The sequence below is a fragment of the Salvelinus alpinus genome, chromosome 21, assembly GCF_045679555.1.
Source record: "Salvelinus alpinus chromosome 21, SLU_Salpinus.1, whole genome shotgun sequence".
Classification (NCBI taxonomy): Eukaryota; Metazoa; Chordata; class Actinopteri; order Salmoniformes; family Salmonidae; genus Salvelinus; species Salvelinus alpinus.
The window spans coordinates 51124383-51149021 of record NC_092106.1 but is presented as its reverse complement, the minus strand read 5'-3'; the positions used below and the strand labels follow the sequence as shown (position 1 = coordinate 51149021).

Here is a 24639-nt window from a genome sequence, read left to right as displayed (position 1 = left end):
TGGCATGGGTCCCCAGAAACTCAAACAGTTCTACAGCTGCACCATCGAGAGCATCCTGACCGGTTGCATCACCGCCTGGTATGGCAATTGCTCGGCATCTGACCGTAAGGCGCTACAGAGGGTAGTGCGAACGGCCCAGTACATCACTGGGGCCAAGATTCCTGCCATCCAGGACCTCTATACTACGCAGTGTCACACTGGTGCTACTCACTCTATTATCTATGCATAGTCCCTTAATATAGAAAAGGGCAGCACGCTGGCCCTTAAAAGTACAGTGAGCTAACATTAATGACATGCATATCAATCTCTCATGGCTCAAAGTAGAAAAGAGATTGACTTAATCACCACTTGTTTTTGTAAGAGGTGTTGACAAGCTGAATGTACCGAGCTGCCAGTTTAAAATACTTGCACACAGCTCAGACACCTGTGCATACCCCACAAGACATGCCACAAGAGGTCTCTTCACAGTCCCCAAGTCCAGAACAGACTATGGGGGGCGCACAGTACTACATAGAGCCATGACTACATGGAACTATTCCACATCAGGTAACTGATGCAGCAGTAGAATCAGATTTTTTTTTTAAACAGGTAAAAATACAACTTATGGAACAACGGGGACTGTTAAGAGACACATGAATACGCAGTCATTGTGATATTGTTGTATGGTGTATATTAAACATTTTGTATTCTAGATATGTAATGGTATAATAATATATGTACTGTTTTACATCTATTGTTTTTTTAAATGTAAGTGCTTTAATATGTTTGGACCCCAGGAAGAGTAGTGGGGATTCATAATAAATACATGAACAAATTACCTCGACTAACCTGTACCCCTGCACATTGACTCAGTAACCCCTGTATATATATGTTATTTTGTTGTGTTACTAAAATAAATATATATATATACACACACACACACACACACAGTCTTGTACAGCTAACCTTGTGGGGACATACAATTCAGTCCCATTCAAAATCCTATTTTCCCTAACCCCTAACCCTAAACCTAACCCTAATCCTAACCCGTACTCTTACCCTAACCCGAACCTTAACCCTAACCCAAAAACCTAAACTTTATCCTAACCCTAAACCTAACCCTAGCTCCTAACCCTAACCCTACAACTAACCCTAACTCCTAACCTTAATATTTAACTTAATTCTAACCCTAACACTATTTCTAACCTTAACCCTAAACCCCCTAGAAATAGCATTTGACCTTGTGGGGGCTAACAAAATGTCCCCAGCTGGTCAACTTTTTGTTCGTTTACTATTCTTGTAGGGACTTATGGTCCCCACAAGAATAGTTAAACACGTCCACACACACACACACACACACACACACACACACACACACACACTTTAGTATATTTAGTCAATATTTGCTTAACTATTTCTTGCACTGCATTGTTGGTTAAGGGCTTGTAACAAAGCATTTCCACGGGAAGGTCTACACTTGTGGTATTCGGCGCATGTGATAAATAAAATGTGATAAGAAAAAGACTATGCAAAGAACATTGTGATTGCCATTTAATTTTCTCTCTGTACCGAAATCGAACAGTGGATTCATTAAACCGCAATAGTACCGAACTATGGGTTTGGTGAACCTTTACACTCCTAGTTTTAACCGGTTTTAAGACAAATGCTGTAGGCTGCAACTTTCGGTGACAAGGCGTTTGTGGCGTCCATCTTCCGTTTACACACAGGTGTTCAGAGAACAGATAACACAGGTAGTCCACTCCATCTTCCGTCTGTTTTCCGTAAACAAGGGTTGTAAACCCTAAACATGTGTTCTCAAAAACGTACCGCAAGCGATGCGTGTTAATGTTTAGCATTGCGTCGGGGGTTTTAACAAAACTCCCCAGTCAGATACATACTATCGTCAATACTAGGCGGTAGGCAGTTAGCGTCTATGGTAAAAGCCAGCTACAGGTGTTGTAGTAGGCCGTTTAATAACTAGCTAAAGTTAGCTTTAAATGGCCTACCTACAACACATGTAGCCATTACCTCGCTAATAGCGAATATTAACAAAAACAACATGTGAGAGTAACATTCACAGTGACGATGGCTACGTTCGGATAACTTAACTTTGTATACCAATCGATTAGCTTCCTAGCATTAACGTTACACAAGTCAAGACTGTCTGATGTAGCTAAGTTAGCTATCTATGCTAGTTGCTAATTAGCACCAAATGTATGTCACCAAATGCTACTCACCACAGTTGTTCCTTGCTCGGCGGCAGCAATGTGATTGATGGTGATGAAGTTAGCTAGTTACTGTAGGTAGCTATAATCGTCGAAGATAATTAGTTAGCACAGGCAAGCAGCACCTGATACTGTTGTAGTTAGCTTGACAGCAGGATAGCTACTCTACCTAACGTTAGCTAGCGAAGTTAACTCACGTTAAGTAGTCAGTCAGATTCAGACCGCAAGAAGACTTTGGGTATGTGACATGTTTCGCAGAGAAGACGTGTTTAAAGTAAGTATTTCGAGATTTTCTCTGTCCCAAAATGACCAGCTATTATTGACACTTTTGTAACCGTCAACCCAGCTCCAGTCCGTACATAACGCAACCGTCTCTCGCACTGACTCGCAGAAGAATGTACACAAATCTTTGTACGCATGCGCATCATAGACATTTCTCTGTAGCCCACATCCAGATATTTGTGTTTTGAAGCCAGGTTTTGCTGTTCACTTGTGCTATATGAGATGGGAGTTTCAATGTTCCTTATAAAAACAAGTGATTCAGTCAATCTTTCCTCAACTGTTAGCCAATAGAGACTGGCTTGCATAGTATTAATATTTGTTTTAATTTGATTTATTTCATCTTTATTTAAGCAGGTAGGCTAGTTGAGAACAACCTCTCATTTGCAACTGCGACATGGCCAAGATAAAGCAAAGCAGTTCGACACATGCAATACAGAGTTACACATGGAATAAACAAACATACAGTAGGGGGAAAAAAGTATATATACAGTGTGTGGAAATGAGGTAAGATAAGGGAGGTAAGGCAATAAAATAGGCCATAGTGGCGAGGTAATTACGATATAGCAATTAAACACTAAAGTATTCGATGTGCAGAAGATGAATGTGCAAGTAGAGATACTGGGGTGCAAACAGTGACCCCAATTTAGCAATTTTCAACTTTTCAGACTACCCTGGCAACTTTTTTTTTTATCAAACAGCATATAGCAACACATTTAGCTACTTTAAAAAAATGTATTTGGAACTTTTAGCAACTTTTGAAATGTGACTCAAATGCTAAAATGCACGCATTTTCCCTCTAAATTACACAAAAACGATTTTCCCTGTCAGACACTCAGTCACAACACACGTGCCTGGCTGCAAAAGTGCATTGTGAGTGACGTCAGCAGCAGGCGCTCAGCTCGTGCACAGGCAGCAGCAATTCCAGAAAATTGCAAATCATTGTTGGCTGACTGGCAGCAGTAGTACGGGCTCGACGAGCCAAACCCAATGAATATAGTTGGTCACGAATGTTTGATCTTGAACAGAACTTACAACATCAATCAACATGTCTCAATCAAAATTGTACAGCCAGAAGTACAGAAAAGAGTGGGAGTCTGTACCTGAACAAATGTCAAATCATATTTTTTGCAGCAATGGCCAGTCAATTTGAGTAACGTTATTGTGTATTCTACGTAATAATGCAGTTTTATGTTAACACGCAATGACATCACAACGTCATTTAGCAACTTTTAGCCACAAATCAACCTGCCTCTAGCAACTTACCCTGAAAATTAGTTGGCAACACTGGGTGCAAAGGAGCAAAATAAATACAGTATGGGGATGAGGTAGTTGGATGGGCTGTTTACAGATGGGCTATGTACAGGTGCAATGATCTGTGAGCTGCTCTGACAGCTGGTGCTTAAAGTTAGTGAGGGAGATAAGAGTCTCCAGCTTCAGTGATTTTTGCAATTCGTTCCAGTCATTGGCAGCAGAGAACTGGAAGGAAAGGCGGCCAAAGGAGGAATTGGCTTTGAGGGTGACCAGTGAGATATACCTGCTGGAGCGCGTGCTATGGGTGGGTGCTGCTATGGTGACCAGTGTACTGAGCTTTACCTAGCAAAGACTTGTAGATGACCTGGAGCCAGTGTGTTTGACGACGAGTATGAAGCGAGGGCCAGCCAACGAGAGCGTACAGGTCGCAGTGGTGGGTAGTATATGGGGCTTTGGTGACAAAACGGATGGCACTGTGATAGACTGCATCCAATTTGTTGAGTAGAGTGTTGGAGGCTATTTTGTAAATGACATCGCCGAAGTCGAGGATCGGTAGGATAGTCAGTTTTACGAGGGTATGTTTGGCAGCATGAGTGAAGGATGCTTTGTTGCGAAATAGGAAGCCGATTCTAGATTTCATTTTGGATTGGAGATGCCTAATGTCGGTCTGGAAGGAGAGTTTACAGTCTTACCAGACACCTAGGTATTTATAGTTGTCCACATATTCTAGGTCAGAACCGTCCAGAGTAGTGATGCTGGTCGGGCGGGAGGGTGCGGACAGTGAACGGTTGAAGAGCATGTATTTAGTTTTACTAGCATTTAAGAGCAGTCGGAGGCCACGGAAGGAGTGTTGTATGGCATTGAAGCTCGTCTGGAGGTTTGTTAACACAGTGTCCAAAGAAGGGCCAGAGGTATACAGAATGGTGTTGTCTCAGTAGAGGTGGATCAGAGAATCACCAGCAGCAAGAGCGACATCATTGATGTATACAGAGAAGAGAGTCGGCCTGAGAATTGAACCCTGTGGCACCCTCATAGAGACTGCCAGAGGTCCGGACAACAGGCCCTCCGATTTGACACACTGAACTCTATCAGAGAAGTAGTTGGTGAACCAGGCGATGCAGTCATTTGAGAAACCAAGGCTGTTGAGTCTGCCGATAAGAATGTGGTGATTGACAGCGTCGAAAGCCTTGGCCAGGTCGATGAATACGGCTGCACAGTACTGTCTCTTATCGATGGCAGTTATGATATCATTTTGGACCTTGAGCGTGGCTGAGGTGCACCCATGACCAGCTCGGAAGCCAGATTGCACTGCGGAGAAGGTACGGTGGGATTCGAAATGGTCGGTGATCTGTTTGTTAACTTGGTTTTCGAAGACCTTAGAAAGGCAGAGTAGGATAGATATAGGTCTGTAGCAGTTTGGGTCTAGAGTGTCTCCCCCTTTAAAGAAGGGGATGACCGCGGCAGCTTTCCAATCTTTGGGGATCTCAGACGATACGAAAGAGAGGTTGAACAGGCTAGTAATAGGGGTTGCAACAATTTCGGCAGATAATTTTAGAAAGAGAGGGTCCAGATTGTCTAGCCCGGCTGATTTGTAGGGGTCCAGATTTTGCCGCTCTTTCAGAACATCAGCTATCTGGATTTGGGTGAAGGAGAAATGGGGGAGGCTTGGGCGAGTTGCTGTGGGGGGTGCAGGGCAGTTGACCGGGGTAGGGGTAGCCAGGTGGAAAGCATGGCCAGCCGTAGAAAAATGCTTATTGAAATTCTCAATTATCGTGGATTTATCGGTGGTGACAGTGTTTTCTAGCCTGGGAGCAGCTGGGAGGAGGTGTTCTTATTCTCCATGGACTTTACAGTGTCCCAAAACTGTTTGGAGTTTGTGCTACAGGATGCAAATTTCTGTTTGAAAAAGCTAGCCTTAGCTTTCCTGGTTCCTAATTTCCCTAAAAAGTTGCGTATCACGGGGGCTATTCGATGCTAATGCAGTACGCCACAGGATGTTTTTGTGCTGGTCAAGAGCAGTCAGGTCTGGAGTGAACTAAGGGCTATATCTGTTCTTGGTTCTACATTTTTTAAATGGGGCATGCTTATTTAAGATGGTGAGGAAGGCACTTTTAAAGAATAACCAGGCATCCTCTACTGACGGGATGAGGTCAATATCCTTCCAGGACACCCGGGCCAGGTCGATTAGAAAGGCCTGCTCGCTGAAGTGTTTTAGAGAGCATTTGACAGTGATGAGGGGTGGTCGTTTGACCGCAGACCCATTACGGAAGCAGGTAATGAGGCAGTGATCACTGAGATCTTGGTTGAAGACAGCAGAGGTGTATTTGGAGGGCAAGTTGGTTAGGATGATATCTATGAGGGTGCCTGTGTTTACGGATTTGGGGTTGTACCTGGTAGGTTCATTCTTTCTCTCTTTCTTTCTCTCTCTCGGAGGACCTGAGCCCTAGGACCATGCCTCAGGACTACCTGGCATGATGACTCCTTGCTGTCCCCAGTCCACCTGGCCGTGCTGCTGCTCCAGTTTCAACTGTTCTGCCTGCGGCTATGGAACCCTGACCTGTTCACCGGACGTGCTACCTGTCCCAGACCTGCTGTTTTCAACTCTCTAGAGACCGCAGGAGCGGTAGAGATACTCTTAATGATCGGCTATGAAAAGCCAACTGACATTTACTCCTGAGGTGCTGACTTGCTGCACCCTCGACAACTACTGTGATTATTATTATTTGACCATGCTGGTCATTTATGAACATTTGAACATCTTGGCCATGTTCTGTTATAATCTCCACCCGTCACAGCCAGAAGAGGACTGGCCACCCCTCATAGCCAGGTTCCTCTGTAGGTTTCTTCCTAGGTTTTGGCCTTTCTAGGGAGTTTTTCCTAGCCACCGTGCTTCTACACCTGCATTGCTTGCTGTTTGGGGTTTTAGGCTGGGTTTCTGTACAGCACTTTGAGATATTTGGGGAACATTCTAGTATCATGTAGTAGCCTAAACCTATCGCTGTTACATTGAACTGGGTGAATGGAATATGAATGACAGTCATCCAATATGCTGTAATAGAAATAAGGCCATGTGCTCATGAAAAAACAAATCGTCCTCCCTCATCTTAAACGGCACCGACCGCCACTGGATCCGTGGTAGCATGCCAACTGAAAGGGGTAAATAGTCAACTGAGTAGGTACAACCTGAACTAGACTACTGAGAGAGACTAGAGTAGACTACATCGTATGTAGCACCACCAATGGAACGTCAGTGATGGTCAAGTACGGGAGACCTGGTAAAATAAGGGAAAAATATATAATAAATATCTATTTTTTTAAAGTACAGGACTCTTGTCTTACCAGAACACCAACTGTGCTACTTTCAAGAACCTTTCAAGAACACTCACACCTGTGTTAACAAGAGAATCACTGACATGATGTCAGCTGGTCCTTTTGTGGCAGGGCTGAAATGCAGTGGAAATGTTTTTGGGGGATTCAGTTAGTTCATTTGCATGGCAAAGAGGGTCTTTGCAATTAATCTGATCACTCTTCATAGCATTCTGGAGTATATTTTATTTTTTATTTTATCTTTATTTAACTAGGCAAATCAGTTAAGAACAAATTCTTATTTTCAATGACAGCCTAGGAACAGTGGGTTAACTGCCTGTTCAGGTGCAGAACGACAGATTTGTACCTTGTCAGCTCGGGGATTTGAACTTGCAACCTTTCGGTTACTAGTCCAATGCTCTAACCACTAGGCTAACCTAAATATGCAAATTGACATCATACAAAACTGAGGCAGCAGACTTTGTGAAAATTAATATTTGTGTCATCCTCAAAACTTTTGGCCACGACTGTATGTATGTGTGTGTGTGTGTGTGTGTGTGTGTATGTGTGTGTGTGTGTGTGTGTATGTATGTATGTGTGTGTGTGTGTGTGGTGTGTGTGTGTGTGTGTGTGTGTGTGTGTGTGTGTGTGTGTGTGTGTGTGTGTGTGTGTGTGTGTGTGTATGTATGTGTATGTATGTGTGTGTGTGTGTGTGTGTGTGTGTGTGTGTGTGTGTGTGTGTGTGTGTGTGAATGTGTAGTTGTGGAGCCACCTGCTGTATTATTTGCGTAACTGCATCTTTGTGCATATATGTCTGCGTGATCACGCAGCATTCAGCCACAGAGTTGTTCAACTTTGATGGACGTATGTATCATGCTGCACCCAGTGTTTTCACCTTTAAAATGATACCTAATGTATGTTAAGGCTGAAAACGATATTGTTTTTATAATCACTATCGATGTTGACATGTTATATGATAGTGTTACAGAGTTGTGCCCTGTATTTACAATTGTATGGACATGTACGCTAAAGGCTAGCTAGCGTCCATCCTGTACTTTTCCTTGCTAGTGAGATTAGTAACCTCGTGAAGTGTAAATGTGTTTTCATGGCGGATTTGCAGTTGCTCTGAGGTTTACACATTGTGTGTGTGTGTGTGTGTGTGTGTCTTCAGGTACGTGCTCCCAAACTGTTATGGACCAATGTTATGTGACTGTATATGTGGAGCCCATGTGCTGCGGTGCTGTGTTATGACCACCAGAGGGAGTCATTATAAATTGAGCGCTCCTCTGTAGTCATTTTGTTGTGGATGTAACGATGCATATTGTAAGTATGAATTTGTTCTTATTATCTGACTCGCCTAGTTAAATAAAGGTAACTGTTTTTTTTTTAAAGCTTTTCTACAACTATTATTAAAAAAAGACAAAGAGTTGTTCAACTTTGATGTGGATTTCATGATGAATTTTCAGTTTCTCTGAAGGTTACACATTGTGTTGTGTTGTGTCTGCAGAATAAACCGTGGAAGAGAACAGCACTGTGTCCTTTGTCGTCCAAGCAAATGAGAACCGTTACACATCCGTTACAGCAGCCACTTACCAGTGATGATGACAGCGGAGATGATGTTGAAACATTTATTTATTTATTTATTTAACCTTTATTTAACCAGGTAGGCAAGTTGAGAACAAGTTCTCATTTACAATTGCGACCTGGCCAAGATAAAGCAAACTGACGGAAGAAGAAGAGGGAATCGGAGCCCTGTCCCATGTGAGAGATGATCTGTACAACACTGGAAAGGATCCGAAAGATTACATGTCACTTTCACAGGGCCACATGTAACAGTATAACTTTACGTCCGTCCCCTCGCCCCGACCTGGGTGCGAACCAGGGACCCTCTGCACACATCAACAACAGTCACCCACGAAGCATCGTTACCCATCGCTCCACAAAAGCCGCGGCCCTTGCAGAGCAAGGGGAACCACTACTTCAAGGTCTCAGAGCGAGTGACGTCACCGATTGAAAGGCTATTAGCGCGCACCACCACTAACTAGCTAGCCATTTCACATCCGTTACACACAGTCAGCAATGATAAGCTTCAGGCCTGCGTGCAACAGGAGACGGAGAATGAACTGTCCCTGATATTGTATTGTCGCACCCACTGGAACAGTCTCGCCTTTATGGTGGAGCGATGTGGGCTGCTGCACAGATCAGTGTCCAAGGCTCTAATTGACGTCAATCCAGGACTTCTTGTGAGTGATGGACAGCTGAAACTTTTGAAAGAGTTAATTTCACCTGTCTCAAACCTGTCAAAATGGCCGTGGAGTTAACCAGCAGGGCACCACACTCATCATGGCAGATGGAATCTTTCGGTTCACGCTGGATGAAAACCCCGATCTGCCAGGAGATACCATCGAGACCAGATTCAACCAGTGGATGCAAAATAACCTGGTCTTCCTCTTCAGGCATAGGCTTGCAATTGTATCTCATTTATATTTTATTATTCCTATGTGTAACAGTATAGCTTCCGTCCCTCTCCTCGCCCCGAACCAGGGACCCTCTGCACACATCTACAACTGCCTCCCATGAAGCATCGTAACCCATCGCTCCACAAAAGCCGTGGTCCTTGCACAGCAAGAGGAACAACTACTTCAAGGTCTCAGAGCGAGTGACGTCACCCGATTGAAACGCTATTAGCGCGCACCCCGCTAACTAGCTAGCCATTTCACATCGGTTACATATGCATATAGTGCAGTGGCGTGCCGTGGGCCTGGGGCCTGGGCCTTCAGTGAGGTACTACACAGTCCCTCCCGAATTAATCCACCTCTTATTACCATCATTATGATGCCATGGCTCTAGACACTATACATTTAGACAGAAACGCAGTATAACCAGGCATTGCGTCACCTTGAAATTGACAAATTGACATTTTTGGGTAAACAGTGTTTACCCAAAAACATGACACAATCAATGAGTCTTTTCAATATTTCCCTTCACCTTTTCATTGTGCAGCTCCGTTGCCCTGCGCGCTTGTTTTTTGAGCTGTAGATCCACTCCGGTGTCCCCAAAAGTTTTCAAAAGCACAATTGCTTGTAAGTGCCCAGCCGTACTTTGGAGTCTCGTTGCTGCCTTGGTTAGACAACTCAAGTTTGCAAAGCCAGTGTGGCTCCAAACACCAAATCGATCACTTGCAAATAATAGGCATTCCCAGCAGTACAGTTTGCAGTGCTTCTCGGAGCCTGTGAGCCATTGACAGCGCTCGTAGTTGAAACTTTGAAAGTGGCTTTCCCGCCTGTGACAGGCTTTGTGGCGTCGGGCGACCTCTCCTTACAATGTCTAACTTTTCTTGAAAAGTTCGTCTTGAGAATGGTGTTATAATTATATCCTCGACCAAATCGATATCTTCTCCTCCTTCCGCCATTGTGGGTTGAAAAAACAGCTTAGTAGTACGCAAATTAATTCGTTTATCAAATTCAGTTTCCTATAATAAATCTGTTTTATTCCTTCTTATAAAAACACTCATAGTTTAGGCTACAACAATTGCCTATGATTATATCTTCGGTAAATCATCAGACTATGCAATTACCTATGTGAAAGTGATTTTGTGGATTTATATATTTACAGGTACCTCCTGAATCCATCTGCTCTGAGCAAACTACCCGACGATGTCTTCAGTAAGGCCATCGCAGCAAATGGCCTTGTCGAAGACCTCGAGGCCAAGGAGGAAGATGCAGAGTCAGAGAGCAGGCCCGAAGATCACGTTTATCATGATGATGTTTATTATTTGAATATGTTTATTATTTTCCAACAGAAAAAAGAAGACGGAGATACAAACATTGACATTCATTGTAGTGTTGAATGGGATGGCAAATGTACAGGACAAAACAAAACTTAACTCGCATATACAAAAATAAAAATCCTACTAGGTGGTACATATTATAAGAAGACAGCATATAGTCATTACAAGCAGTGTAGTTAAACCCAAAGTAAATATTGAGTGGAGTACAGCACACAGTAGCAGCAGATCATCAACCCAGTGGTGAAGGGGGAATAGACCATTGAACCAGTATCGGCTGCCATATTTTTTATAACATTGGACTTCTATTGGAGGTATTGTATCTAATCTTTTCCATATGTATTACATTCCCTAAATCCCGTAACCACATTTCAAAGGTCGGTACAGTCTCCAATTTCCAAAATTACAATATGAGCCTTTTGGCTAATAGAGTACAAAGAGAGACAGCTTTCCCTTCCTGGTTATTCCCATCAACTGTACCAAACAGCGATCAATGGGTCTGGGGCTATAACTCTATCGAAGGCTTTAGACAAGTAATCACAAACGAGAGCTCAGTAAGCATGTAACTAAGGACATGTCCAAAATAAGTGGGTCAACGTCCCCTCATCCTGCTTGCACCTCTTGCACAGTGGTGAGGTGTCCGGGAATATTTGATGTAGTTTAACCTTTGAGTAAAGTAACCTGTGTAGGGAGCATCTTCTTGAAGTGTACAAGCGGAGGCCACAAACTTACAAACAAGTGATCTCCATGACAACTGAACCGCCCTCCCGACATGGGAGAGAAGTGATGACATGCACAAGATTCTCCAAGGATCACATTTTTATAAATAATAATTTGCCTGTGCTACAGACAGCTATAGATCTACTAATACAGGACTTGTAAAGACCCAGTGTACTACTTTTGTGAGATTATAAAAAATGTTCTCCATTAAAAAAGAAATATATATATTATTGTTTTTTGTATAGTGATTTTTCAGCATCCCTTCTTCCCGCGGCTATGCAAGGAGCTGGCATTGTTTGATGCAACAAACAAAGATCGGGACACCTCCACCAGCTGACTAAGGCGCTCCCCACCATAAAGGCGACATCGTGGAGGCAGAAAGGGCCATCTCTGTCTGTGGACAGTTTGTCACCAAGCTACAAAACCATCTGAGATCAGAGGTTTCGCACTTCGAGAGATCAGGGAGACTTGAAAGGCAGCTTTTGAGAGGTTGGATATTTTCATTTTTGGTTAACTTCGTTTTTTTGTTGTTGAAAGCTACAAGTTCCCTAGCCCAATGTTGCAGACTCAAATCCCCCTCATAAACATCCCAGGTAGGCCATTATGTGTTACTGATAGGCTAATGTAGGCTCTTTGTTTGTTATTCAAAAGAATATTGTATGTAAGGGATATTCAACTAACCACCGGCCCTGGCAACCATTATTACGCACACCTGGACTTCATCATCACCTTGATTATCTTCTCTTTATTTAGCCCTCTGTGGCCTCAGTAGTCAGAGAGTATTGGTTTGTTTTCATGTTCAGTACGCGTCTCCTGTTTTGGTCTTCTTTTTTATTACCTTGCACCAAACGCTCTTTCTGCACCTGCTTCCTCCTGAGTTGGATTATTTTCCACAGAAGCATAACGTCCTATCCCTTTTATACCATGGCTATAATTTAACACATTTGCCGCTAGAAATGTGTTCAACATCCACTGAAGTAGCTAGCAAGTCTACTAGATAGCTACGGTAGTTGCCGTGGTAACCAAACAGACGTGCTAGTTTAGTTGACCAAACCATCAGTCCTAGTTTGCTATTATGAACATCGAATTTAATCAAAACAAATACGTTTTTCAATTAGACTTTTGCTTTCAAAAAGCAGCTCAAACAAAAATGAACTAATAGCCATTGAATTCCAAATATACCGTGTAAGGCCCGAGGGGGCAGCGGTAGGGGTATATGGCCAATATACTGTAACGACCCTGGGTTTATAAGATCTAGCCATCACAATACCAAAGCTAAGGGCTGTTCTGAAGCACAACGCAACACCTGGATACAGCCTTCGCCGAGGTGCCTTAGTGCTATTATAAACTAGTTATCAAGGTAATTATCATGGCTCACATCAACAGCATTCTCCAATTCTCCAACAGACTCACAGAGGATGCAATCTCAATCGCACTCCACACTGCCCTTTCTCACCTGGACAAAAGGAACACCTATGTGAGAATGCTATTCATTGACTACAGTTCAGCGCTCAACACTATAGTGCTCTCAAAGCTCATCACTAAGCTAAGGACTCTGGGACTAAACACCTCCCTCTGCAACTAGATCCTGGACTTCCTGACGTGCCGCCCCCAGGTGGTAAGAGTAGGCAACAACACGTCTGCCACGCTGATCCTTAACACTGGGGCCCCTCAGGGGTGTGTACTAGCCCCCTCCTGTATTGTCTGTTGACCCACGACTGCGGGGCCAAACACAACTCCAACACCATCATTAAGTTTGCTGACGACACAACAGTGGTAGGCCTGATCACCGACAACGATGAGACGGCCTATAGGGAGGAGGTCAGAGAACTGGCAGTGTGGTGCCAGGACAACAAAATCTCCCTCAATGTGAGCAAGACAAAGGAGCTGATCGTGGACTACAGGAAAAGGCGGGCCGAACAGGCCACCATTAACATCGACAGGGCTGTAGTGGAGAGTTTCAAGTTCCTTGGTGTCCACATCACCAGTGAACTATCATGGTCCAAACATACCAAGACAATCGTGAAGAGGGCACAACAAAACCTTTTCCCCCTCAGGAGACTGAAAAGATCTGGCATGGGTCCCCAGATCCTCAAAAGGTTCTACAGCTGCACCATCGAGAGCATCCTGACCGGTTGCATCATCATTGGCAACTGCTCGGCATCTGACCGTAAAGAGCTACAGAGGGTAGTGCGAATGGCCCAGTACATCACTGGGGCCAAGCTTCCTGCCATCCAGGACCTATATAATAGGCCGTGTCAGAGAAAAGCCCATCAAATTGTCAGAGACTCCAGACACCCAAGTTATAGACTGTTTTCTCTGCTACCGCACGGCAAGCGGTGCCAGAGCACGAAGTCTAGGACCAAAAGGCTCCTCAACAGCTTCTACCCCCAAGCCATAAGATTGCTGAACAAATAATACAACTGCCAACCTCCTTTTTTGTAAACTGCTGCTACTCACTGTTTATTATCTATACATAGTCACTTCACTCCCACCTACATGTACAAATTACATCAACTAGTCTGTACCCCCGCACACTGACTCTGTACCGGTACCCCCTGTATATAGCCTCCACACTGACTCTGTACCGGTGCCCCCTGTATATAGCCTCCACACTGACTCAGTACCGGTGCCCCCTGTATATAGCCTCCACACTGACTTGGTACCGGTGCCCCCTGTATATAGCCTCCACACTGACTTTGTACCGGTGCCCCCTGCATATAGCCTCCACACTGACTCGGTACCAGTACCCCCTGTATATAGCCTCCACATTGACTCTGTACCGGTGCCTCCTGTATATAGCCTCGTTATTGTTATTCTTATTGTGTTACTTTTTATTATAGTCTACCTGGTAAATATTTTCTTAACCAACACTACAGTTCAAAAAGAGTGAAGGGCTTGTGGGTAAGCATTTCACGGTAAAGTCTACACTTTTTGTATTTGGAGCATGTGACAAATAAAGTTTGATTTGACCTCTACTTTATCACTCATTCATGCTGATTGGTGCTTTCCATTCAGAATCTACAGAGCTGTCCAATCCTGTTCGGTCTGTACCCTGCCAATGGTGGGTGTGTCTGATTTCTCCAGAAGTTGCTGTTTGAACACGACTAAGGTACATATTAACCTGTATATTGCAACGGTTCAGGCTTGGACAAGTCCCAGAATATTCTGATAGTAAACCTGTTAGGCCTACAACAATTAGATAAAACAATTCATGAGGAGGGGACTGGATACATACACAGTGGGACACATAATTTGTATTGATATACCTGTATATTCCCTTCTTGGGTTTCTTCTGAAAGCCATCAAATATGGTCATATTTCACTTCCAACCTGTCCTGGGCTAACTATCAGATCTGGAGCTGTTTGGAGTGTTTAGTTCCTGTAGCTCTGTCGTCGGACGTGTCCCTTCCTGTAGCTCTGTCGTCGGACGTGTCCCTTCCTGTGGCTCTGTCGTCGGACGTGTCCCTTCCTGTAGCTCTGTCGTCGGACGTGTCCCTTCCTGTAGCTCTGTCGTCGTACGTGTCCCTTCCTGTAGCTCTGTCGTCGGACGTGTCCCTTCCTGTAGCTCTGTCGTCGGACGTGTCCCTTCCTGTAGCTTTGTCGTCGGAACCTTCCTCTTTCCCTCCGTCTTAGCCAATGACTTTGCCTCCATCTCCTTGTAAGCACCCTGACAGAAAACCCTGAAGTTCTCTCCAACGAAGAAATAAAGGAGTGGGTCCAAGCAGCTGTTCCCCGCTGCGAGACACAGAGTGATCACAGCTGCTTGGCGTACACGCTCTATGTACCTACAGGAATCTCCATACCCTTTATCCCTCACCTGCATCTCAGCTTCCAGGAATACAGTCCGCATGACGTGGTAGGGCAGGAAACACACCAGGAAGATGCTAAGGACTATTACAACTAGGGACATGGACTTCTTGAAGTGGGATTTCGTCCTTCCTTCAAACTTCCTCAGCTTCAGCAGGCTACGCACCACAAATATATAACAGATAGAGATCACTGCAAAGGGCACAATGAAGCCCAGAAGTAAGGTGGCATGGTTAGCTATGATCACCGTGCGGATCTGAATGAGTTTGTATTCTGGATTAAGCTCCAAGCACCTGGTTCTACCAGAAGCATCTATGACGGTCCCTGAAGTCAGCATAGGGATGGAGGCTAGCGACACCAGCAGCCAGACTAAAATACACACCAGCCAGGAATTACGGCTATTCTGCATGCTCATATACCTGTACGGCTGGGTGATTGCCACAAAACGAACCACACTCAGCACCATGAGGAAGTAGATGCTCCCGTACATGTTGATGTAGAAGATGTAGGACATAACTCGACAGGCGATGTCTCCAAACACCCAGCTAGATTCCATGAAGTAGTAGAAGGCCCGGAGTGGCAGGGAGCACACCAGCATCAAGTCTGACACCAGCAGGTTGACCATGTACAGGTTGACAGGAGTAAACCTTTTCTTACTTCTCCAGACACCGACGAAGAACCAGAGGGAGACGAGGTTGAAGGTGAGGCCGAGGAGGAAGATGACGAGGTATATGGGTGGGTAGACTCTGTGTTTGAACATGCTGATGGAGCAGTTAGAGGACACGTTTCCATCTTCCATGATGACTGATTTAATCCTTTTAGATTGCTCCTAAAACATGGAGAAAGAAAGAGAGATAGACAGGGAGAAAGAGAGAGAGAACGAGGCAGAGAGAGAGAGAGAGAACGAGGCAGAGAGAGAGAGAGAAATTATTATTGCTGTTAGTCCCACCATTTATTTATATATAAATATATATATATTTTGTGTATATATATACATATATATTTTATTTACATTTTTCGATATGTATACTTTGACAATGTAAGTAATAATAACTTGCCATGTCAATAAAGTCAATTGAATTGAATTGAATTGAATTGAGAAAGAGGCAGAGAGAGAGATCAGTTTATTAGGATCCCCATTAGCTGTTGCACATGCACTTTTCCTTGAGTCCACACAAAAGAGAGACTGATATAATGGGGGGGAAAAAGTGAGACAGTTACACAGCAGCACGAAGTGTTCCTCCGTGGGTGAAAGAATTCATGCGGAAGTTGGAGTGCGACAAGCAGGTTTCAAACTCACTTGATCCGCATTCACACCACAGGAGTGTTTCAAAGCCTTTCCTCATATCTGTGGTCACGAGACTTTTTGACATTTAGACTTCTAAATACCATTTCCTTTCATCCTGATGACACGTTACATCATATAAATAATAATAGAAGCTGCCAACCCTGTTCAGTTATCACTGATCTACCACATCGTCTGGGACCACAATTGAGTTTTGCTTCTCCAAAATCAAACATTCTCAAATACCACGGTCCTCTCTTGCCCCGCACTGTAAACTTGCTTTCACTTGTGATAAGAAACGATTCTTAACAATAGCAACTTATAGAGAGAGATAAATAGTGGGAGAAGAGAGTGATTAACTGTAACCCTTAAGTAAAGCATAAGAACAATAGCAGAACAATAACTTAAAATGGTAAATCTGGTTAGTTCAGGAGATTTGTAAAAGCCAAATGGCCTGAGTGTAAATAGTTTCTGCTATAAATTTGAGGAGGCTGTTACCTGCCAAAATTCTTCACACTCCCATCCCATGGACTCTCAATATTGTAAGAATTGTCCCATAACACAGCATTTAGAATCTTAAAATACTCAATACTTTGTGTATGTATTTTCTTAATAATCTTCCATACACATTGTACATTTACATTTAAGTCATTTAGCAGACGCTCTTATCCAGAGCGACTTACAAATTGGAAAGTTCATACATATTCATCCTGGTCCCCCCGTGGGGAATGAACCCACAACCCTGGCGTTGCAAGCGCCATGCTCTACCAACTGAGCCACACGGGACACATTCTGTAGCAAAATGCCAAAATGCCAAAACAGAGCCATAAGTTGCAACAACAATCAATCTTAAAACAAAAAACTTGACCACGATTTGATTTGTACCTACTGTGATACACTAATGATGAGAAGCACCCTGACTTTTCAGTCAACACTGTGTTGACGATCAGCAGCTGTTCATCTCAGATCCAGGGGTGTACCTACTGCCACAGCGAGACTTCATTACAGAGTGGAGTGTGCTGAGCCGTGTACTGCAGGATCAACCCTAGAAGCACTTGATTTTCTGTCTCCCCGGTTGGTCGTTTCATAATAACACTTGTCATGTTGTCGTTCACCCCGCCCATTTAGTTTGGCTCTTCCAGTAAAGCAACATATGTCCTTTTAAAGATGAATTAGAGAAAAAAGATGCCTGTATAGCCCCCTCCCCCCTGCCTCCCTCCCCAGCATTCCTAGTTACCAGACACCAAGTCAATAGTATGTGTCTTAACGTGTGTCTGTATGGCCTGTATTTCTGCATTCATTAACACTTGCTTATTGACTTTCCATTTTCAAAACTTTGTTTATTTGTTGGTGAGACAAGTACTTTTTCTGCAACTCAGTTTCAAATCAGTCAAGAAATGAATTCATCTTTATTATTATAAAACTCTGGTGGCTGGTTTATGACTGGAGTCGGAGACATTCTCTGCACACGGTGTACAGTAGACCGTTGTCCTCAGAGATTTGCTAAGGATGGGAGAAAAAAAATCTATTAATACACATTCATCGATCCAAAGTAAACAACCAGATGAAAACCCCGGACGTTAGGCCTATACGGAGCATAGCCTTTTTACTTGAGAAGTCATTCCTTTCCAGTAGCTTAAATTACATGTTTGTGCATGGTTACTGAGAAACACACACCTATCTATGGCTTGCAGATCAAATATTGGGTACACCCCCCCCCCCCCTTTAGGTAACCAAACAAATAGGTAATTGGACATTTAGATGTTCTAGTAATCAATGAATGTAAGGCAGGGGTGAAATATATGATATAATGTTTACTTAAAAGGTAAATATATTATGTTATGGTTACCAAAAGGGAAGAGAGAAAATATTGTGCCAAGATTCTCTTATCTTAAAGATACTGTCAGTATCTCTCAATAACCCTGGACTGACATGTATTTTAGGATATGATGTATATAAACCCTGGATTGTTGATGCTGTGTATTGGCAATTAAAAGGCTTTGAAGCCACTAGTCGGCCATATTGGTACTCCCCGGTAGGAGCAGTCCTCCATGGGAATGGATGGAATTCTGCAGTATTTAAATTGAACGTTTCAAGGACTAAATTACATTTATTTAAGTATTGTTTTGTTGTAGTGGGGGCGGTAACATTAGTACCATCTAAAAAATTATACTTATAAGGAAAATGTTTAGATATCTTAAAAAAAAAAAATGTAATGTTTAGCTCACATAATTTTAAAGTATGCATTTAAGTGTCTGTAATAAAATAAACATGGGAAAAAAATGAATGTAGACATTAACAAATGCATTTATATTATCTATAGCTTCCAAAATATGTTTTACAATGGTGACGGTGCGGTGGCTACAGAGCAGTCGCCTTATATCATCTTGTGTACATATAAAACACATATTTTAGGCTACTGGAAAGGAATGATTTCAAATCAACCTGTAGCGGTGTCACTAGCGGTTCTGGGGGGCAGTGCCCCTGTGACAACAATTTTGGACCCCCTTGTGGCCCCCCTAAATGTGGAGTATGAAACTAATTTTTGCTATCGTTCTTTTTTTACATCCATTATTAGACAGTGGCAACGATGATGATTATGAACATGGTCTTTTGTCTGCTAATGCAGTGAAGAAAACGATATGACAACAATAACGTCTAATGTAACTGGCCCCTCTAACAGTACAACTGGCCCCAGCTTGACCCCCCCCCCCCCCCAGTTGAAATGGTCTAGAACCGCCACTGAGCAGTGTGCCCATCAATCACATCTTGCTGACGAATGCGCAGGACGGATGTGCTTGAATGCAACACGAACGAGAACGCCCCCCCCCGCCCCCATCGATGAAGATATGAACTCGGCAGTCAACTTGTACTGTCTGAATAGTAGTGATGGGACGTTCGGCCCTTTTTACTGACTGATCTTTTCGACTCGTTCAGTCAAAAGAACGAATCTTTCGACTCAATTCGTTCATTTGAGTCAATAATGCCCAGGGCACGCAGGACCCTCTACAGTTGAATGATGAACTGGAAACTCGTCATGATCTTACAAGCCTCTCGTTCACCACAAGGGGTTTATTGGAGCTGTTATTTGTTACTGAGATTTGTAAAAGTGTGCTTTAAACAATGTACATTTATTGATTGCTAGGCATACAAATAAGAGTATTTATTGATACATTTGAAACAAGGTCTAGTTGTGGCCGTAGCTGGACTAGTTTGTGAACGACTCTTGGTGGAAGGCATTGCCTGACTGCTATGAAGGTGATATGGTACCAACCCGCAGCACCCCAAACGAATCGTTCTCGAGTTCGTTGACAAAGGGAGGTATGTTTAGTGTATGTTTTGGTTCTACAAAGCTGTGTCCATCATAACATTCAATAATTCATTAATTGCATCCATTCTTGCACCATGTGATCAATTATCAGCTCAAAACATGTTTTTTCCGCCTTATATTTTCCGGTGGAGCGCGTATTTATCCTGTTGTATGATTAATTGAGGCCTGGCAGCAGGTTAAACAACTAAAATGAATGAGTCACTCGGGAAAATTAATCATGACTCTCGAGTCAGTAAAAAGAGTCGTTCGCGAACTGCACATCACTACTGAATAGCCAAGAAGCTTCCTCAGCTAGAGAAGGGATTGGCACGGTTGGTTGGCTAGCAAGCATCTGTCTTCCGGAAATGTGGTCGCTTTTAACTCGATTTGCCATATGAAAATGTTAGGGAGTCGACGATATCACTGTCTGACCCGACGACATCGTTGACGAATAGCACAACAACGCCGGGGTAAGCTATGCTAGCTAGCGTACGCTACTTTAGAAAACATTATCTTCGGTAACGTTATCCGAGTCTTGTTTACGTTGGAGACAGTCAGTTAGTCAGTCATAGTATAAACCTCTACAATGACATTCAATAACTAAGCAATTTAGTGTGTTTGTTTGTTTTTGGCGTTAAAACTTAGCCACTACAGTTTCTAAATGACGAGTTTCTGCGCATGATCTTAGCTAGCCAACGTCGCCATGACATCGCCTACAAGTGTGATCGGGGGGATGTCAGTTTTTGCTTATCTTCATATCTCATACTGTACTATCTTTGGTCACACTAGCTAGCGTCGGGGATAAACTCTCAAAGGTTTACGATGGCGTTGAGAGGCGACAAGAGTGGGCAAACTGGAAGGCCGACGTAAACACAGGGAATAGGTAGCCTCTAGGAATCCGAGAGTGGAAGACTCATATCTCTCTCTCTCCTCTCAACATGTAGGCTCCCCATTTTTGAACAGTTCAATCACAAGCCAGACTGTTAAATAAACTTCATTTGAATGTACTTGTTGTCTGATGATTTTTGACCTTTTTTTATGTAGGAGGTCATCTGAGACAAAATAGCCACACAGTAGTGTTCTTAAACCGCATTTCAGTGTGCTGGTCTGTATTTCAGAGCTCATCTGTAAAAGAGACCTTCATCTCAGTATGACTCCCTGATAAAAATACAGGTTAAATAAAAATGTCGGTTTTTACCCGTACACTTTTTTTTGCCGTTTTGAAACTGAATTAAAAGTGCTGTAACTGCAGTTGACTGTGGTATTTTGGATGCAGTAATTGCAGAATTTAAAAAAATTCAGTAAAAAAAACGTATTTCGGAAGCAGTATATTCCGCTAATTGCAGTTATACTACAATGTACTGCAGTTATAATGCTCCCTGACTGCTATATTTTCCCGTAAGGGTATTTCTGGTTTGCATTTTCAATGCTTGAGGAATTTGCACACGATTTACAAAATATGTTAATATTTCCGAATTTAACCGAAGCACAGACCTAAAGTTGTCCCACGCAATCATCTGGCGAAGTTCACCGGCACTTCCAGCTGACAGCGAGGGAACGCGTTATGGCTGACAACGTTCGGTTACATTCAGATATTGTTTACATATTGTGCATCGTGGAATCCGTCAGGAGATGAGAAATACAAGCAACAGATCCTACCAGCACACTTTCCTATGGTTACTATATCTCCACTTCCTACCGCCAAAAAAGGACTGACAACCGGTGAAGTACGTTTTTAAATATCATTGTATTCAACATTCTGGCTTGTACAGATTTACTTCCTTGGAATTACTTTTTGCTAAGGGAGAATGTTGTTTGTGTACCAACTGTTTTCATTTAATTAGTGATTCAACAACTGTTATTGTTACATTATTCTGTGCTGATGATGGATGGTAGAGTGGCTCTGCCTGTTTGTCCTAGTTGAGTAGCAGTAGTATGCGTGATGCTACTCTGACGTTTCTGTCTGTTTGTCCTAGTTGAGTAGCAGTAGTATGCTGGACGTGGGGAAGTGGCCAGTGTTTGCTCTCCTGCCTCCAGAGGAACTGCGTCTGATACGACAGGCCTGTGTGTTCGGCAGCGCTGCCAACGAAGCCCTCTATGTCACCGTCAACGATGAGGTACGTACTGTAGGGCCTCGTCTGGCTCAGCACCAGGGGACATGGCTCACTTCCCAAATGGCACCCTAGTTCCAATATACTTCACTACTTTTGACATAGGGCTCTGGTCAAAAGTAGTGCACAATGTAGGGAATAGGGTGCCATGTGGGACGCAGATAACTATAGCCTACTACTATGTAATAGACAAGGTTAAAGTTATATTCTAACACAGTCCGATAGTTGTTAGGCCTAGTGTTTATGAAATAATTGTGTTTAGTACTTGGACAAGTTTGAAAATAAAGGAGAGCTGCACACTACGAGCTCAGATGCAAAAATGTTGGTTTTCTACTCCGCTAGCCAGCACCTCGCCTAAATATGTGTGCGTTTCTTTTTCCTCTAGATAGTACTTGGACAAGGCCTAGTATGCTACTTGTGACAACGTATAGGCTAGGCCTGACGGAGTAATCAGCAGCATCCTCAGAGTGATATGTCGCTGGAAACAGAGAGGCCTTGTTGTTTGGCACACTGAGGCAGAACGCTTCAAATGGCACCTCCTTCCCTACATACAGTGCCTTGCAAAAGTATTCAAACCCCTTGGATTTCTTCACATTTTGTGTTATAAAGTGGGATTCAAATTGATTTAATTGTCATATTTTGTCAGCAAGCTACACAAAATACTTGTGTATGTGTATATATACAGTGGGGAGAACAAGTATTTGATACACTGCCGATTTTGCAGGTTTTCCTACTTACAAAGCATGTAGAGGTCTATAATTTTTATCATAGGTACACTTCAACTGTGAGAGACGGAATCTAAAACAAAAATCCAGAAAATCACATTGTATGATTTTTAAGTAATTAATTTGCATTTTATTTTATGCACCTGTTTGAACTCGTTCTCCCCACTGTATATATATTATATATCTAAATAAAAATCTAGTGGTTGCATGAGTATTCTGCTCCCCCCCTGAGTATCCCCCGGAGTATTCTGCTCTCCCCTGAGTCAATACATGTTTGAAACACCTTTGGCAGTGATTACAGTTGTGAGTCTTCTTGGGTAAGTCTAAGAGCTTTGCGTACCTGGATTGTGAAATATGTGCCCATATTTATTATTTTCAAAATTCTAAAAGCTCAATCAAGTTGGTTGTTATACATTGCAGCAGAGGAAGGTGTAGTCATTTATAAATCATGTTAACATCTATTATTTCACACAGAGTGAGTTCGTGTAACTTATTTGGTGATTTGTGGAGCCACATTTATCTCCTGAACTAATTTAGGCTTGCCTAAACCAGTGGGCTGAATACTTATGGAATGACTCTATTTTGGTTATGATTTATAGATATTTTTTTTAATGTAAAAAAAATAATAATTTTCTTCCATTTTCACATTGGAGTATTTTGTGTGGATTGTTTACAAGAAAAAAAAAATCAATTTTAATCCCAATTTGTAACACAGTAAAATGTGATGAAATCCTTGCAGAAGTATACGTTTGCGAGGCACTGTATAGGGAATATGGTGCCATGTGGGACATAGCCTGAGTTCAGTCGGGCGATAGTTCCAGAGACTCTGTCAAGCAGATAGTGAGGCTATATTTAGCCATGTAAAGCCAGTGCAAGCTCTGTTTTGATCCATCTGAAAGCCTCTGTTCATGTCTGACTGCGTCTTAACACACTGATCCATTTGTTTTTCTCATAGGGACCCAGTTGACACCCAGGCAATGATGTTATTTTCTTTTGTCATGCAGTGTCTTTATAAACTTAAAACTATACCAATTTGTTGTCGTAGTGGGCACCCAGGCTAAACTTTTACAGAAAATATAGAAATGCCAATGGTGGAGGTGTTGCTGTTTTATATGCAGAACCACATTCCTGTAAAGATTAGAGAGAATCTCATGTTAAATACTGTTGAAGTAATATGGCTACAGGTTCATCTGCCTCACCTAAAGCCCATTCTGGTGGGAAGCTGCTATCGACCACCAAGTGCTAACAGTCAGTATCTGGATAACGTGTGAAATGCTTGATAATGTATGTGGTATCAACAGAGAGGTATATTTTCTGGGTGATTTAAATATTGACTGGCTTTCATCAGGCTGCCCACTCGAGAAAAATCTTCAAACTGTAATCAGTTCAGGTTATCAGTCAACCTACCAGGGTAGTTACAAACAGCACAGGAATGAAATCATCAACATGTATTGATCACATCTTTACTAATGCTGCAGAAATGTGCTCTAAAACACTATCCAGATCCATAGGATGTAGTGATCACAATATAGTAGCCATATCTAGGAAAACCAAAGATCCAAAGGCTGGGCCTAATATAGTGTATAAGAGGTCATACAATAAGTTTTGTAGTGATTCATATGTTATTGATGTAAAGAATATCTGTTGGTCCGTGGTGTGTAATGAGGCGCAATCAGACGCTGCACTTGACACATTTAGGAACCTGCTTATTCCAGTTACTAATAAGCACCCATTTAAGAAAATGACTATAAAAACTGTTATATCTCTGTGGATTGATGAGGGATTGAAACATTGTATTATTGAGAGGGATGAGGCAAAGGGAATGGCAAATAAGTCTGGCTGCACAAC

At 42.8% G+C, this 24639-nt stretch overlaps 3 protein-coding genes across 7 annotated transcripts in view; 1 reads left to right on the top strand and 2 right to left on the bottom strand.

Moving 5' to 3' along the window:
* Positions 1-2599, bottom strand: part of fndc3a (fibronectin type III domain containing 3A) — a 206337-nt gene extending 203738 nt beyond the window's left edge. Inside the window, exon 1 of one of the 2 annotated variants that reach the window (XM_071358146.1) lies at positions 2217-2599. The gene's annotated coding sequence lies outside the window, so the exon portion shown is untranslated. The remainder of the gene's footprint in view (positions 1-2216) is intronic. The other variant, XM_071358147.1, reaches the window with a different exon arrangement.
* Positions 2600-10790: 8191 nt separating this feature from the next.
* Positions 10791-17722, bottom strand: cysltr2b (cysteinyl leukotriene receptor 2b). The gene is made up of 2 exons (XM_071358143.1): positions 17535-17722; positions 10791-16189 (listed from the first exon to the last, which is right to left on the bottom strand). The coding sequence occupies exon 2, from the start codon at positions 16157-16159 to the stop codon at positions 14894-14896; it is 1266 nt and encodes a 421-aa protein (XP_071214244.1). The 5' UTR covers positions 16160-16189; positions 17535-17722; the 3' UTR covers positions 10791-14893.
* A 1906-nt stretch (positions 17723-19628) lies between these two features.
* rcbtb2 (regulator of chromosome condensation (RCC1) and BTB (POZ) domain containing protein 2) overlaps positions 19629-24639 on the top strand; it is a 29162-nt gene continuing 24151 nt past the window's right edge. For 2 of the 4 annotated variants that reach the window (XM_071358138.1, XM_071358141.1), the window contains exons 1-3: positions 20202-20425; positions 21585-21682; positions 21932-22072. In XM_071358138.1, coding sequence (XP_071214239.1) covers positions 21629-21682; positions 21932-22072 — 195 coding nt within the window. In that variant the 5' untranslated portion in view covers positions 20202-20425; positions 21585-21628. Of the gene's footprint in view, positions 19967-20201; positions 20426-21584; positions 21683-21931; positions 22073-24639 lie in introns of those variants that run through there. The other 2 variants (XM_071358140.1, XM_071358139.1) reach the window with 2 other exon arrangements.

Excerpts from the sequence above, each read along its gene's own strand:
- cysltr2b (XM_071358143.1), bottom strand. The coding sequence starts at position 16,159 with ATGGAAGATGGAAACGTGTCCTCTAACTGCTCCATCAGCATGTTCAAA.